The sequence below is a fragment of the Cydia amplana genome, chromosome 18 (assembly GCF_948474715.1).
Source record: "Cydia amplana chromosome 18, ilCydAmpl1.1, whole genome shotgun sequence".
NCBI lineage: Eukaryota > Metazoa > Arthropoda > Insecta > Lepidoptera > Tortricidae > Cydia > Cydia amplana.
This window is the reverse complement of record NC_086086.1, coordinates 2,177,529-2,193,548: the sequence shown is the minus strand read 5'-3', so window position 1 is coordinate 2,193,548 and position 16,020 is coordinate 2,177,529. Positions and strand designations below refer to the sequence as shown.

The 16,020-nt window shown below is 35.3% G+C and overlaps 1 protein-coding gene and 1 long non-coding RNA gene across 2 annotated transcripts in view; both read left to right on the top strand.

Moving 5' to 3' along the window:
• The window catches only part of LOC134656295 (uncharacterized), a 551,434-nt gene that overhangs the window by 48,126 nt on the left and 487,288 nt on the right, over positions 1-16,020 (top strand). The gene's annotated exons all lie outside the window — the stretch shown is intronic.
• Positions 3,085-4,148, top strand: LOC134656656 (uncharacterized). Its single transcript, XM_063512219.1, has one exon. It carries the CDS (start codon positions 3,256-3,258, stop codon positions 4,141-4,143), a length of 888 nt encoding a protein of 295 aa, XP_063368289.1. The 5' UTR covers positions 3,085-3,255; the 3' UTR covers positions 4,144-4,148.

Here is a 16,020-nt window from a genome sequence, read left to right as displayed (position 1 = left end):
AAAAAATATAAAATGTGACTGCGCCGTCTATAGACGTCGTGTATAGTTTTAACAGTTTTAGTTTCATTGTATCTTAATTTCATTATACATATTTACCTAAATTCTTAGATGTCTAGACTCAAAAATATCATCAAATTTTATTTCTCACATACTGCTATCTAATAACTTACTAACCGAATTTAAACTGTCGTGTGACATACTAACATTAAACTAATTTACGAGTGACTAAAATGTGAGTTTAAACCGCAAAATTTGTTTAATACCCGACTAACCTTCTCAAACGACTGAACCAACTAAGTCCCACTCTAACAGCTTACATACATAGTATTCAGTGATACGAACGTAAAAGATTTTTCCAATTTGGCAAGATGGGCGCGGAATGGTCGCACAGCGGATGGCAAAAATACATACATTCTATAAACGTGCGGGTAACTTTGCGACTCAGGGGAGCGCCGAACATGACATGACGCTTACGGACGATCGAGACTATCCGTAACCGTATTTGTTAAGAGTTTTAGGACCTAACTCTTTAAGCTGAAATATTTTTTTTAGTAACTAAGTCATTAAGTGCACATGATTAGCTGGCGCAAGCCACGTTTAAAGAAAAGTAGGGAACAAAACAGATATATTTATTAAATATATTGATTTGTGTTTTTTAGTAGTCACACAATTTATAATTTATATACAGGAGTATAAATTATAAATTGGAATGCCGGCCCCGGCAGTAGGGAGGGCCGGTTCCGGAAACACCCCACTAGTACGGCTACCATCAGTTTGGCACTGACATAAACGCCGTCGAGAACGTAATTTACTTTCTATGCATCTCGCTCGTACTCGCATATTAGTGCAAACGAGATGTATAGAAAGTAAATTACGTTCTCGATAGCGTATATGTCAGTTTTGACACTGTCAGTGACTCATGGTATTACGGGCTAGTCACTTTTTCTTTAATATATTATGACATCTATTTCAGTCCAAGTTTAACGATTTTTTAACATACAATATGGCTTTCGGGGAGACCTTTGCCGAGTAGTGGGACACACACATAGGTTAAATCAAAAAAATAGGTATAATTTTAATTTGAACTCGGTAACTGTTTTCATTTTTCATTAAAACTGGAACGTGCCTATAGTTAAAATGTGCAATGCATGAAGGTGCAAATTTTTTTTTCTGATATGTAATAAAATAATATCTAATGCTACGTCTTGGGATGCTAAGGGGCGTAGCTGTACTGCGCGTTGAATGTAAGGAGCAATGTAATCAAAAATATTTTACTGTACATATGGTGCTACTTTCCCGAACTAGTGCGGGAAATAGCACTTTCCGTGCGTATGTCAAAAGTTTAAAGTACCATAATGTACTGTAAAACGTTGTACGATACACGTGCAAATAGGTAATTCGCAACTCGTGTCGATTTAAAACACTTGTTTCGAATTTCCTCTTATCTGCATTTGTATCGTAAATAACTATTAACTTAATACAAAATATAAACGAAAACACAAAACCGTATATATATTTCGATTTTGAAAAATTAAAGCACATGCGAAACGAGTCCACAACGTTCGATTATACAAGACCGATCTCTAGGCAGATAACGAACATTCCGTTATCGTTTTTCACGGTAGACCCGGTAACCGGTAACGAATATACTTACACGCACAATTCAATCAAAGTCAGAAATATTTCCAAGGAAAAAAACTGTGAACATAACTTTAAATGTATCTACCATAAATATTTGCAGATACTTGTTTATTTAGGTTAGATAGTTATAGAAACATGGACCCAATCTAAGCGCATTCATGTTTGTAGACATCTGCTACTGACAAGTTTGTGCTTCAGTTCAAATGCGTTCGGCTTATCTCCTTTGAACTCACAGACGAAGCCGTTGAGTGTCAAGTTCCAGGGCCGTTATTCACATGGTATACCGGCCACGTGTATTCTAACAAACCAGTTTACATTTCAGCTCGAGACACGTGCTTGCGTAAACTAAGATCACACCTGTATTTATTATATTGTGCATTGGTAATCTTTCCGGAGTCCAGTGTGACATCCACAGAACATAGTAAAGAGGTTAGAATTACTTAGAATGGCTATCGCGCGCAGTTAGTATCGGAACCGGTGTCGCCGCTCGTTCCTCTCCACATTTAGTAACACTCGCGCAACGGTAGTAAAAACTTGTGTGCGTGGTGAATGGATACGCCTCCTTTAGACAGATTTGAAGTCTGGCTTCTTAATCTGAAGGTTATTGTGGTGCAAAAGGCATGTTTACTTCGTTTTTCGGTCAGCGCGGGCGAGTAGCATGCGAGCGTTTGCTCAAAACCGGCGGCGACACGTATCCTGCCCGCATCGCCATTCTAACTTGTTCAGTGGTGACATCAATATTCCTTCGGATATTAATCGCTTGGCGTAAGAATAAATAAATATTATAGGACATTTTTACACAGATTAAGTCCCACAGTAAGCTCAAGAAGGCTTGTGTTGTGGGTACTCAGACAACGATATATTTAATATACAAATACATGTCATAAATACACAAAAAACACCCAAGACTCAGGAACAAATATCTATGCCCACCACACGAATAAATGCCCTTACCGGGATTCAAACCCAGGACCGCGGCTTCACAGACAGGGTCACTACGCACTAGGCCAGACCAGTCGTCAAATTTAAGAATATGTGAATGCATCCAGTTTAATTTTCTACCTTGACAATTGATTGCCTTGTGGAAGTATGTACCATATTTAAAAATTATAAAATTTTGTTTTGTAAAAACGCCTCAAGGGCTCTTTCATAAGTTAATACAACATTTACTAAGTACAGTGACATCATGTAATGTAGTGACCATAGTCTAATAAAACATGGTCTTCTCTTCCCAGAGTGACACAAGCCTACGTCACAATGACATTGCCACTATATATAGCGCTATTGCATATTATTATATAGCGCTGTCGCATGATGACGTAGGCTTGTGTCAGTCACGTAGTCGGAAGAGAGTACCAGGTGGAGTATGTTATATATGTAATATAGGGTAGACTTAAGTTTACATGCGCCGATTAGAGGGTGGTTAAACATATTGGTATGTCAGTTCCGAAATACACGCGATTGAGCTAGCTCGGTGTTTCATTGCTGCTCCTGGACATACCTTCCTGAAGGACCCTTCCAGTACCTAGTTACCTACATAATAATCTGGCGACGAGGATGGGATCGAATCAGCGAGTGCGCGAACGTGGTTGAGTGATATCTTGTGCGAACAGAATGGCAAAAATGCCGGTGGGCAAGATGGACGCGTTTGATCGGCACAAGGATAATTGGGCGTCGTATATAGACAGGCTGGAGCAGTATTTTATAGTAAACGATGTGCAAGATGACCGCAAAGTACCATTATTAATTACCGCGATGGGAGCAGATAGCTACGATTTATTAGTGACCTTGTGTACCCCAACTAAGCCATCAGAAAAAACCTACAATGAACTTGTCAAACTTATGTCAAATCATCTGCAGCCGCGGCCGAGTGTTTTAGCGGAAAGATATAAGTTTCGTCAACGCAAGCAGTCGAAAAATGAATCTATAGCGGATTTTATAGCGGACTTGCAAAAGTTAACTAAATATTGCGATTTTGGTACGTGGTTGGATGACAGCTTGCGAGATCAATTTGTATGCGGATTGTATAGTGAGACTATTCGTCTGCGATTATTTACGGAAAAAGACCTGAAGTTTGCTAAGGCTAAGGGATTGGCGATAGCGATGGAGGCAGCGGAGGTTAATGCGGCAGCGGTAGAAAGTCGAGGTCGGTCATCAGCAAATGACGCCACGGCGCCATGTTTTTCTATAAGCAACGACAAACATTCCAGTTTCAAGACGCCATTACGGAACAACCGAAGTTATCCGAAACGCGACGAGCAAACCAAAGTAGTTAGCAACGAAGTTAACCGATGGAGGCCGAACGGACAGCGGCCGAACAATAGTTACCGGGGACCGGTGACGTCGAGATCAGCTGACGGTAACCGCGCGCAATTAGGACAAGGACACGGGACGTGCTCAGCGTGTGGAGGTGCGCATGCGGCTCAGACGTGCAAATTTCGACTTTATGTATGCCGTGTTTGTAATCAAGACGGACACTTGAAAAAATGTGCCCCAGGTTGACAAAGGTTAACTACGTGGAGGATGAGTATTCGGAAGACGAAACATATGACTTAGAGGTAAATCTTTCATTTGTTAAAGAAGATAATTTCAGTAAATATAAACCGTATTATGTGACCCTCAATGTAAACAATCACGATATTAAGATGGAGATTGACACGGGTAGTGCTATAAGTTGTATTAGTCCAAACGTTTATGAAAAATATTTTTCTAATTGTGAGCTAAAACCGGGTCATCTAATATTGAGATATTATTCGGGGGAGAAAGTTCGTCCGTTAGGTAGATTGAAGCCACTAATTAAGTATAAGGATCGCTCAATGCCGCTCGATTTGTTTGTTATAGAGGATGGTAAAACTAATTTACTAGGCAGGCAATGGTTAGTTGAGTTAGGAATTATTAGGGGTTTGTTCGAGTCAGACTCGATTAATTATGTAAAAACATCGAAAGACTTTAATCTGTCAAATTTCAGTTCCAGGTTTAAGAATGTGTTCTCGGAGGGCCTGGGGAGGTACAACGGCGGGCTAGTGTCACTGCGAGTGCGGCCGGACGCGCATCCCGTGTTCCTGCGCGCGCGCCCCCTGGCGTACGCGCTGCGCGAGCCGGTGGAGCGCGAGCTGGAGCGGCTGGAGCGCGACGGCGTCATCACGCCCGTCGAGACCTCCGAGTGGGCGACACCTATCGTACCGGTGGTCAAGTCTGACGGAACTATACGCATCTGCGGAGATTACAAGATAAGTCTTAATAAACATTTAGATGTGGACCGTTTTCCTTTGCCTAGGCAGGGGGGTTTCACTCCGCAGTTTAGGTACATTTGGCCGGCGCGCCCACCGTACAGGCGTATAGCAGTGGGCTGCCGCCGGCGCGCACGATAGTCGTGTCACATGGCGCTCGCGCAAAATTGAAAATACACAATGGCTTCGAAACTTACTTCCGCGAGAATCAGACATGCTATATTCGGATAAAAAATGTATGTTTACATAATCAACGTTTGTAATTCCTACATATTTATCTTAAAAACAATAAATCAGTGGGTATAGGTATAAAAACTTGTCAAGTGATAACCCCGTGCCGACACTCACTGCTCGGTCATAAAACTGCGGCGCGCAAAGGAGATTCACGGTTCGTGCGCGGTTATAAGTTTCAATTTTGCTTGCAGGCGGCGATATAGGTGTAATTTTATACCTAAACCTGACTTTTGTGAAGGAGTGAATTTTCTGTACGGTAGTACTATTAGTTATTCTGTGGCCTAGGGTCGAGGATTTGTTTACAAAGTTGCATGGAGGTGTAAAATTTAGCAAAATTGACCTCTCTCAAGCATATGCGCAATTGGTGCTAGACGATACGGCCAAATACACTGTGATTAATACGCACAAAGGTTTATTTAAATACAACCGGTTGATTTACGGTTTATCCTCGAGTCCAGGCATTTTCCAAAGGATTCTAGAACAGATGTTTGCAGATTTGCCGAAAGTGGGTGTGTTCCTAGATGATGTAGTCATCACGGGCGTAAATGACAAGGAACACATAGAAAACCTATATAAGGTGTTTGAGAGGCTGGAAAAATACGGGTTAAAGATTAAAAAAGATAAATGTTCTTTCCTGGCCAATTCAATTACCTATTTAGGTTATGTAGTTGATAAAGAAGGACTCCACACCTGTCCCAAGAAGTTTAGGGATATTTTGAATGTAACAACGCCTAGTAACGTGTCCGAGTTACGTTCTTTTCTTGGAATGGCGATGTACTATGCGAAATTTGTGAGAAATATTAGCACAATACTGACACCCCTATATGAGTTGCTAAAGAAAAATGTTAAATTTGAATGGGTTCAATCTTGTCAGGAGGCTTTTAATAAGGTCAAACGATTGTTGGCTTCCAGTGAGGTGCTGGCCCACTACTCGCCAGACCTCCCGCTGATTCTGACGACAGATGCGAGCAGCGTGGGCGTGGCCGCCGTGATATCACATGCATGGCCGGATGGTACGGAGCGCCCCATAGCCTACGCTTCGAGAGTATTGAACAGCGCGGAGAAGGCATACTCACAGATAGAAAAAGAGGGCCTTGCCATTATTTATGGAGTAAAGAAATTCCACCAATATTTGTACGGCCGCAAATTCGTTTTGAGGACCGACCACAAGCCTTTGGTGACGATATTCGGAGACAAAGCCGGGATACCGGTGATGGCGGCCAGTCGCATGCAAAGATGGGCAATTATTTTAGGAGGCTATCAATATGATATTGAGTATGTGCACACTACTAAAAATGGAGCTGACGCCCTCTCCCGACTACCGCCGCACAGACCCGATAGTAATCAGACCAGTGAGGAAATAACGTATCTGAATTTCGTACAAAACTTTTTGCCCATTACTAGCCAGGACGTCCAGAAAGCGACGGAGAAAAATTTAATTTTAAGGCAAGTACTTACATACATTAGAGGAGGGTGGCCAGCATCTTGTACTAGCGAAGAATTAAAACCATTTTTCTCCAGAAGGCAGGAACTGTATGTCGAAGGTGGCTGTGTAATGTGGGGTTATCGCATGGTCATTCCAGAAGACGTAAGAGCCTATATTTTAAAGGAATTACACAGCAGTCACCAAGGTATGGTCAAGATGAAGAGTGTGGCTCGTAGTTTCGTTTGGTGGCCAAATATTGATCGTGATATAGAAGCGATGAGTCGAAACTGCGCTATATGCGCTGTGGAGGCTTCTGCACCACCCCGAGTTAAATCTCAACCCTGGCCGTACTATTCGGAGCCCTGGAGCAGGCTTCATGTGGACTTTCTGGGACCTTATGAAGGTAGAACTTTTTTTATTTTGATCGACTCAACCACCAAATGGATTGAGGCTTTCCTAATGACCAGGACAACGGCAAAGGCAGTAATTAAGGTGTTACGGGAGACTTTCGCGAGGTTCGGACTGCCAAAGGAGGTCGTGTCAGATAACGGGCCGACGTTCACAAGTCAAGAGATGGATGAATTTATGAGATTAAATGGAATAACACATACATTTACAGCGCCATACCACCCAGCATCCAATGGGGCCGCAGAAGGTGCAGTTAAATTGTGTAAAAGAGCTATAAAAAAAGCTATAAGAGAAAATCAAGACGTAGAGGAAACATTACAAACTTACTTACTGAATTACCGTAACTGTGAGCAAGGTACCACGGGAGAAACTCCGGCTATGTTACTACAGAAACGACCGCTTCGTTCTAGATTGGACCAATTAAAGCCTACCAGTGCAGTAGAAAAGAGAGTACATCGCGCTCAACAGAAACAGATCGAATCAGCAGGAGGTATTCTACCTAAACAAATGAGCGAAGGGGACCCAGTATGGATTCAAGAATTTAACGCGAGGGATAAGTGGGTACCGGGAACAGTATCAAAAGTAACGGGTTCTCGTAATTTCGTAGTGACAAAGGAAAACGGTACCACATGTAGTAGACACTTAGATCAATTAAAGTCGCGAATAGTGTATTGTTGGCCAAGCTCGATTCCGTCAGATAGCACCCCGCAGGTGTCACCCGACGTCGCGTCGGTGCCGCCGCCGCGCTCCCCGGCCGCACCCGCGCCCGCCCCCGCGGGGCCCGCGCCGCCGCCGGCGCCCGCGCCCGCGCCCGCGCCGCTAGCGCCGCCTGCCGAGCCCGCATTGACACTGGCCCCGGCCCCAGACTTGAAACGCATTAGGAAACCACCTGTACGTTTTGGTTTCGAAATAGATTAAATTAAATATCCTGGTTAATATTTCATAATTATTGTTTACTTTGTTTTTCTTTATATACCTAATAGATACCTATTTAGTTAGTAGTACATACGTAAGTAAATGAGACAAACTTATTACATGTGTTGTTAAAATGTAATTCTTTGCTCTTAAGTAGTTACCACTCTTAACTATATTGTTTTCATAGGTTAATTGTTATGTTACCTCTAATAGTTAAGATTGTTAGTATAAATTAAGAAGGGGGGTGTTATATATGTAATATAGGGTAGACTTAAGTTTACATGCGCCGATTAGAGGGTGGTTAAACATATTGGTATGTCAGTTCCGAAATACACGCGATTGAGCTAGCTCGGTGTTTCATTGCTGCTCCTGGACATACCTTCCTGAAGGACCCTTCCAGTACCTAGTTACCTACATAATAGAGTATAATTATTATACCATGGTAGTGACATAAATAGTTATATAAAAATAGGTTAACTTAAGTATTTATTTCCGTCGCAAAGTTTCAAAAGTAGATACTATATTTATAAAAGTAATCGTATAACTGTAACCTTCACTAAAGAAATACATCTATTAAATATTAGATACATCTATATGTATTATTACCTAATATTATTATATTAAAGTTATCTCTATCTTTAACGTTTATCTGAAATAACCGAGTTTGTTTCACCACAGGAAGAAAAATCGATCACCACAACTTCTTGATGGATGAGTTCTGATTCGAAACGTTACTTGTTTAATTTCCTCAGGTTGTTAGCTGAAGAATACATCGCAAAAGTAAAAAAGACGTATCTCTTTCTAAATATCAGTCGCGTACGACGCTTTGACTAATAAACATATTATTATTTATTTAAGTCGACGACGTAAACACTGTTTGGACGGCATTTTCCGGAAGCAATCGGTTATGTGGCTATGAATAAAAATAAGTGTTAATACAACGTTGAATTAAAACCTTAACATCGGACAGTTAGGTTCAAAATAAAGTGAGTATGTTTTCGATTTACCTTTTACACATGTCACTACTTTATTTTTACTAGTAGGTGCCTTATTTTTTACACGTGCCTACCTTATTGCCCTTCTCTTTTTCTTACGTCATAAATCATCAGTCAATCAATTACATTGATAAAATATGTAACCTTCGTTACCACATTACTGTCGTGATTAGAAAGTTCAATTTATCACTATTGTTATCAGGTAATTTGACAGTGACGACGCCCACGTGTAGCCGCAGCAGTAATGCCTCAACAGTAATGCAGCTGCAGTTGCCATCCAAACGTCACTTCCACCCCTGTTAGGGTAACATTCCATTTCTTACCGCAGCTGCACTACTGGTACTGAACGCGTCGCTGTTACTGTCAATTTCCATAGTAAAATGAACAGTAGTGCAGCTGCGGTTGGAAATGGACCTTTACCTGTATAGGTCACCTTTACCTGGGTATTTTGGAAACAGATGTTAGCTACCCAACTCATTATTAAATCAGTTTTATTTCATTATAATCATATGTTTTACATCCGCGGCTAATTTATTTGTAGATTCGGACCAAATATCATACGTTCTTCCACTTGAAATTTTTTTGCAATGATTCGCATAGCCAATCATACTCGTACATATTATCACGACTAATTAAATTATCTTTCTTTGAACATCCAGCCAGCTATATGTCTGTATTTCATATTTCATGTTTCATATTTATTTATTCATATAACAATGAACATTGTGTTTGAAATTATATTATAAATAACTTAACCTAATTAAATATGTATCTGTAGTAATTATCTGCTCTTTCACTTAGCTCTCTAAACTTATTTAATTATCTTGTCAAGTATATTTACTCATTTATATTGAAATAACAAATGAAGTCGACCAAAACATTTCGATCACTGAATGTGAAGATTAATCTTTTCATTTCGTACCTACCAAGCAAGGACCGGAAAACCCCTCTTTACGCTTAATCCTATCCATTCGGTAACCCAATCAATTCGGTTACCGTATCATTCGGTAACCCTATCATACTGTTACCTGATTGTAACGGTAAGCTTATTGAAACGGTAACCTTAACCTTTAACCGAGTTAATCTCAAAACCCCATCGCGTTAGGGTTTTTGTTAGGGGTTTTTAACCGGTTTTTATTCAGTTATGGTAACCTTTATTATCGGTTGCTTATTGGTTTGCTACATTCGTATTTAGTGATGTGCCGTCAGTCAAATACCTACTAAAAGAAAAAGTTAATTTATTAATAGAACTAATAGTTTATTTTGTTATTTTTGTATTTTTTTTTTAATTTTGCATTTTTTAATGTTTTTGTTTATTTTAATGTTTTTGTTAATTTTACTTAAGTTGTCTATTTTTTTATTTTGTTTATTTTACTTATTTCATTTATTTTATTTGTCATTAATTTTGTTAATTTTATTTATATAATTTATTTTGATTATTCTGATTATTTTATTTATTTTGTTTATTTTTTTTTATTTTTTATTTTATGTATTTGATTTACTTTATTTACTTTTTACTTTATTTACTTTATTTACTTTATTTACTTTATTTACTTTATTTACTTTATTTACTTTATTTACTTTATTTACTTTATTTACTTTATTTACTTTATTTACTTTATTTACTTTATTTACTTTATTTACTTTATTTACTTTATTTACTTTATTTACTTTATTTACTTTATTTACTTTATTTACTTTATTTACTTTATTTACTTTATTTACTTTATATACCTTATTTACTTTATTTACTTTATTTACTTTATTTACTTTATTTACTTTATATACCTTATTTACCTTATTTACCTTATTTACCTCATTTACCTCATTTACCTCATTTACCTCATTTACCTCATTTACCTCATTTACCTCATTTACTTTATTTACTTTATTTACTTTATTTACTTTATTTACTTTATTTACTTTATTTACTTTATTTACTTTATTTACTTTATTTATTTTATTTATTTTATTTATTTTATTTATTTTATTTATTTTATTTATTTTATTTATTTTATTTATTTTATTTATTTTATTTATTTTATTTATTTTATTTATTTTATTTATTTTATTTATTTTATTTATTTTATTTATTTTATTTATTTTATTTATTTTATTTATTTTATTTATTTTATTTATTTTATTTATTTTATTTATTTTATTTATTTTATTTATTTTATTTATTTTATTTATTTTATTTATTTTATTTATTTTATTTATTTTATTTATTTTATTTATTTTAATTATTTTATTTATTTTATTTATTTTATTTATTTTATTTATTTTATTTATTTTATTTATTTTATTTATTTTATTTATTTTATTTATTTTATTTATTTTATTTATTTTATTTATTTTATTTATTTTGTTTATTTTGTTTATTTTGTTTATTTTGTTTATTTTGTTTATTTTGTTTATTTTGTTTATTTTGTTTATTTTGTTTATTTTATTTATTTTGTTTATTTTATTTATTTTGTTTATTTTATTTATTTTGTTTATTTTGTTTATTTTGTTTATTTTATTTATTTTGTTTATTTTGTTTATTTTATTTATTTTATTTATTTTGTTTATTTTGTTTATTTTATTTATTTTGTTTATTTTATTTATTTTATTTATTTTGTTTATTTTGTTTATTTTATTTATTTTGTTTATTTTATTTATTTTATTTATTTTGTTTATTTTATTTATCTTATTTATTTTATTAGGATAAAGTTCATTTATTTAACTTAAAAGGTAATAATAAAAAAACATTACAACTAACTATGAAATCTATAAATTAAAAATTTAAAACCTAAACTAAAATTAAAATAAACCTACTTAAAAATTAAACTTATACTTATAATATTATATAAAAACTAAAATGCAATACTAATAAAATAGATGTCAATAATATAATTTATTTGTTTTTTTTTATTTATTTCATTTATTTTATCTATTTTATTTGTTTTATTTATTTTAGAAACTTACAAAATTAAAAGTAGTAGTATGTAACTACAAAAGTTAAATTAATTCAGAATAACATTCTAATTGAATAAAACGTTATTTAGTATAATCCTACATCTGGAATAAATATTCCGTTTTGTCTTTTTCATTTAAAATAAAAGTGTCATGATTTATTCACTTTCTATTTATTCTAAAATAACGAGTGCAAGAATTATTCTTATTCAAATCGATTGGAATAAGAATGAAATTTCTGTTTTTATTCTTATTCTTATTCAAGTTATTTTTTGCCCAACTCTGCTCTAGATTACTCTCGTGTTGTTGAAGGTGACTATAGAACAAAATCTGCAAAATATCTTTCATGTATGAAGTCAATTATTTGCACTTCCTAGTACCTAATAACATGAAGATAATAAATATACCTACACGGGCGAAGCAACATGCGTATTTAAATCGAAACGCTGCGCTCCGCTGGCACGCGCTACAACGCAAGTGCACCGAATGTTTAAAGGTCGTGGTATTTTCTATTGTATTAGGATATTTAGGATTAAGCAGAATGCGGTGAGAGTCATAGTGACAACAATAAAGCCTTATTATTGTACTACACTACAGTATTGTTATCAGTACTCTGCCGTGTCATGACTTATTGATGTAATTGTAGATACATGAGTTAGTGGTAACAAGGTTAAATGGCATTTATTTGGTCATATTATACGTCATATTATATGTAGTACAATGTATATAGATAGTAAAATGAATTTCACCCCTCTTTTCAATGGTGGGATTGATTTGAATTTTTTGAAGCCTTCGAAACGGTGATGATAATTTTATAATGAAGCTACATAGAAAGTAAACTGCGAAATTATAATTATGATGGTTCAATGTATATTTCTTTGCGTATTAAGTATGTATTTTGTTTATTATTCCTACCAGCCTTGAGGTCTTACGTATGCTATCTCTTTCACACCTACGGAAAGTGAATGAGATAGTAAATTACTGCAGGTAAGAAAAGAGTCCTACGCTTATCACTATAATTAAATAGATTTGCAGAAAGTTGCAGGCGTGTTTGCACTTGAGACCGTCATTCATTACTCATTGGCAATAACAATAGGATTAAGTCGTGGCGTGGTGAATTCTTTGTCAGCATTTGCTAAACACGTGCGGCAAGCGTTGTGTCAAATATACCTGTTAATTTCCGTCTAAATAATAAATGCAAATTTTAAATATCAGAAGAGCTTTTAAAAACACCATAAGTCTTGGTAGTAACTCGGATACTGAAACCACATACTATAGTTCGTTTTTTTTTAGCATTAGAAATAAGGTAATAGTACATTATTGCAGAGGCCGGGAAAGGGCAATTCGTGGATGAGTTTCGATTCGTTCGAAGAAGACGAATCCACGAATTGCTATTCCTGCCGAGGCATATATAGTGCTTTTCTCCAAACATGCGAGGAAATAAGGTAAAATAATAATTATTTAAGCAGCAAGCATCACTCAAATCGAACCTTCACATCAAAAATGTCAAAAACAATTTCCCTCTAAAATATTTTTTTTTTAAGTTAAGGGCACAAACTTATTCTGCCATTCAGTACCATTAAATATAATTGTGCAATATAGTTGGTCAAACCAATTTGTCAGTCAGTAAGAACCAGGAAAACTATACCCATCCTTTTCTTTTGGGTGCTAGTACTAGTGTAAGACAAAGATAGTATGATTCTCTCTGTCTCTGTTTATGTACACGGATGAGATCCTTAAAAAAATATAAAAATAATCTTTGATTTTATTAAGCAGTATTTGCACGATCATACACGAGCACAACGGTCTTGTAAGAACGAGACAAGTAAGGTCGTTTATCTTACTATCTCACTCTATCCTATAGTTTGAAATGATAGCTGATCGGGTCGTGTAGACGCGGCTCGCGGCTACAATAATTGGCTGTTTGCGTTTTTTATTTTTAAAAAGTAAAAAACACTACAGTAATAAGTCATTACTGTAGTGTTTTTTTCATTCCCGTCCGCTAGAACAGGACAGCGATAGTTTGATTTTTTTAAATTAGAGTTTGACAATAACGTAGAACTTCCCGTACTATTTTTGCTACAATAAGGTGAACATTTCCGAGCATATTGGAGAAAACAATCTTGATGTCTCTTTTAATTGAAAAGCACATTTTAAAAATAAGTTACGGTAAATATGTAACAATTATGAATCTAATACGATCTTTTATAGTCTTCTGCTTTCATAAGTAATAGTTATGGTTTTTAAAAAGTGTTTTTCAATTAAAAGACATGTCAAAATCGCTTACCTTCTTTCAAGTTCTTTCTAATGCTAAAAAAAACGAATTATAAACATAATTCGAAAACAGAAAAAAATCATGAGTATTTTCCCCATTTGTTCCTGCCCAACGTGATCGCCGCGATACATGAGGCGGGGACATATGGGAATGATTTAACTGAAGCGCCTATTCCCATCTGTGCCCGGCGGGGAGAAATAGGAATACACCATATCAAGCCATTCCTTATCCTACCTTTAAAAACATCTTTTTTAGGGTTCCGTACCCAAAGGGTATAAACGGGACCCTATTACTAAGACTCCTCTATCCGTCTGTCTGTCACCAGGCTGTATCTCATGAACCGTGATAGCTAGGCAGTTGAAATTTTCACAAATAATTAATTTCTGTTGCTGCTATTACAACAAATACTAAAAACAGCATATAATAAATATCTAAGTGGGGCTCCCATACAACAAACGTGATTTATTTGCTGGTTTTTGCGTAATGGTGCGGAACCCTTCCTGCGCGAGTCAGACTCGCACTTGGCCGGTTTTTTATTTTTTACATTAATTTAGGCACAGTGAGCCATTGAAGAGTTTCGCTATCCACCATCCGTTCAGAGCAGCTGAATTGTACCTGATGATTTAGTTATCACATTAAAATAAATACGGGTATCGTCCAATACCAAGACTATGCGGCAGTAAATTAAATTTGTAAGATTTTATTGCATAAAATCAGGTATAAATTAGTCAAGAAACATAATAGTTTCTTGTCTAATTTACTTCTATCTATACGTAACGCCTATACGGCACCCATACTACATGTTTAATCCAGGAATATTATTTAGAATATAAAATCATGATTATATTTATTTGATTAAGAATGAGATGATTCTTATTCAATTTTTTCACATACGAATTATTTCCGATCAAAATTATTTGAATAATTTTGACGGGAATAAAATCAACATGATTTTATTCTTAGGAATTCTTATTTAAATAATGATTTTATTCTTGAATGCCCAACACTGCTTACTAAGTATGTATGTAATGTATGTATCTATTTAATTTAATCAAAACTATTTCACCTACCAATGTTATAGATACCCAATGAATATGTATAATGAATTCTGCCCTAGTAGCACGGTCGCATTTTTATCGTTTATCACCATGCCTGTCACGTTCTAACAAGTATGTAAGTGCGAAAGTGACGGGCATAGTGATAGTCGATAAAAATGGAACCGTGCTGAGCCCCCTGGTATTAATGAAAGATTTGTAGTATTAAAATAAGTTTATAACTGCTATAGATATATATTTTCTGATCGCTGCATTAAGCGGTACAAGGTAAATTACGACTTAGCTCATACAACTCACCGCATCTGAAAACATTTTAAACTAAAGTCTATTTTTTATTCGGTAGACTAAAATGACATTTCGTAGTATGAACATCATGTGTCATTTCATTTCATACTATGAAATGTCATTTTAGTCTACCGAATAAAAAAATAGACTTTAATTGCTTATTATAAAATAAGCTCATAATAACTAGTACATATGTCATTTGTTAACAATGGTAAAATATCTACCACAATCCGCTAGCGCATGTATCTTTATCACAAAGTGTTTTTTTTTTAAATCACTTAAGATAAATTATACCTAACTAGGTACCAGTAAAATTACTAGTTAGGTGAAAATTTTTCTTTAAATCAGTCTTTAATCTGTAGGTACATATCAAGTGTGAACCCGAAAATAAAAATAATAATCTAAGTAGCATAAAATATACCTAAATAATAGCAGATATTACTAGGATAGGATCTTGTTTACTTGCAACCCCTTTTCTAAAAATTTCTAAACTAGAATTGACAAAAACAATAGGAACACACAGGTATAAAGATAAACAAAGGAATGGCCGCGCTGCGCCGCGGCTGTCGCTCTAAAAATAATACTGTAATCGCTCACTTGT

What these genes read in the sequence shown, in the direction of transcription:
- LOC134656656 (XM_063512219.1), top strand. Translation starts at nt 3,256, where the DNA reads ATGGCAAAAATGCCGGTGGGCAAGATGGACGCGTTTGATCGGCACAAG.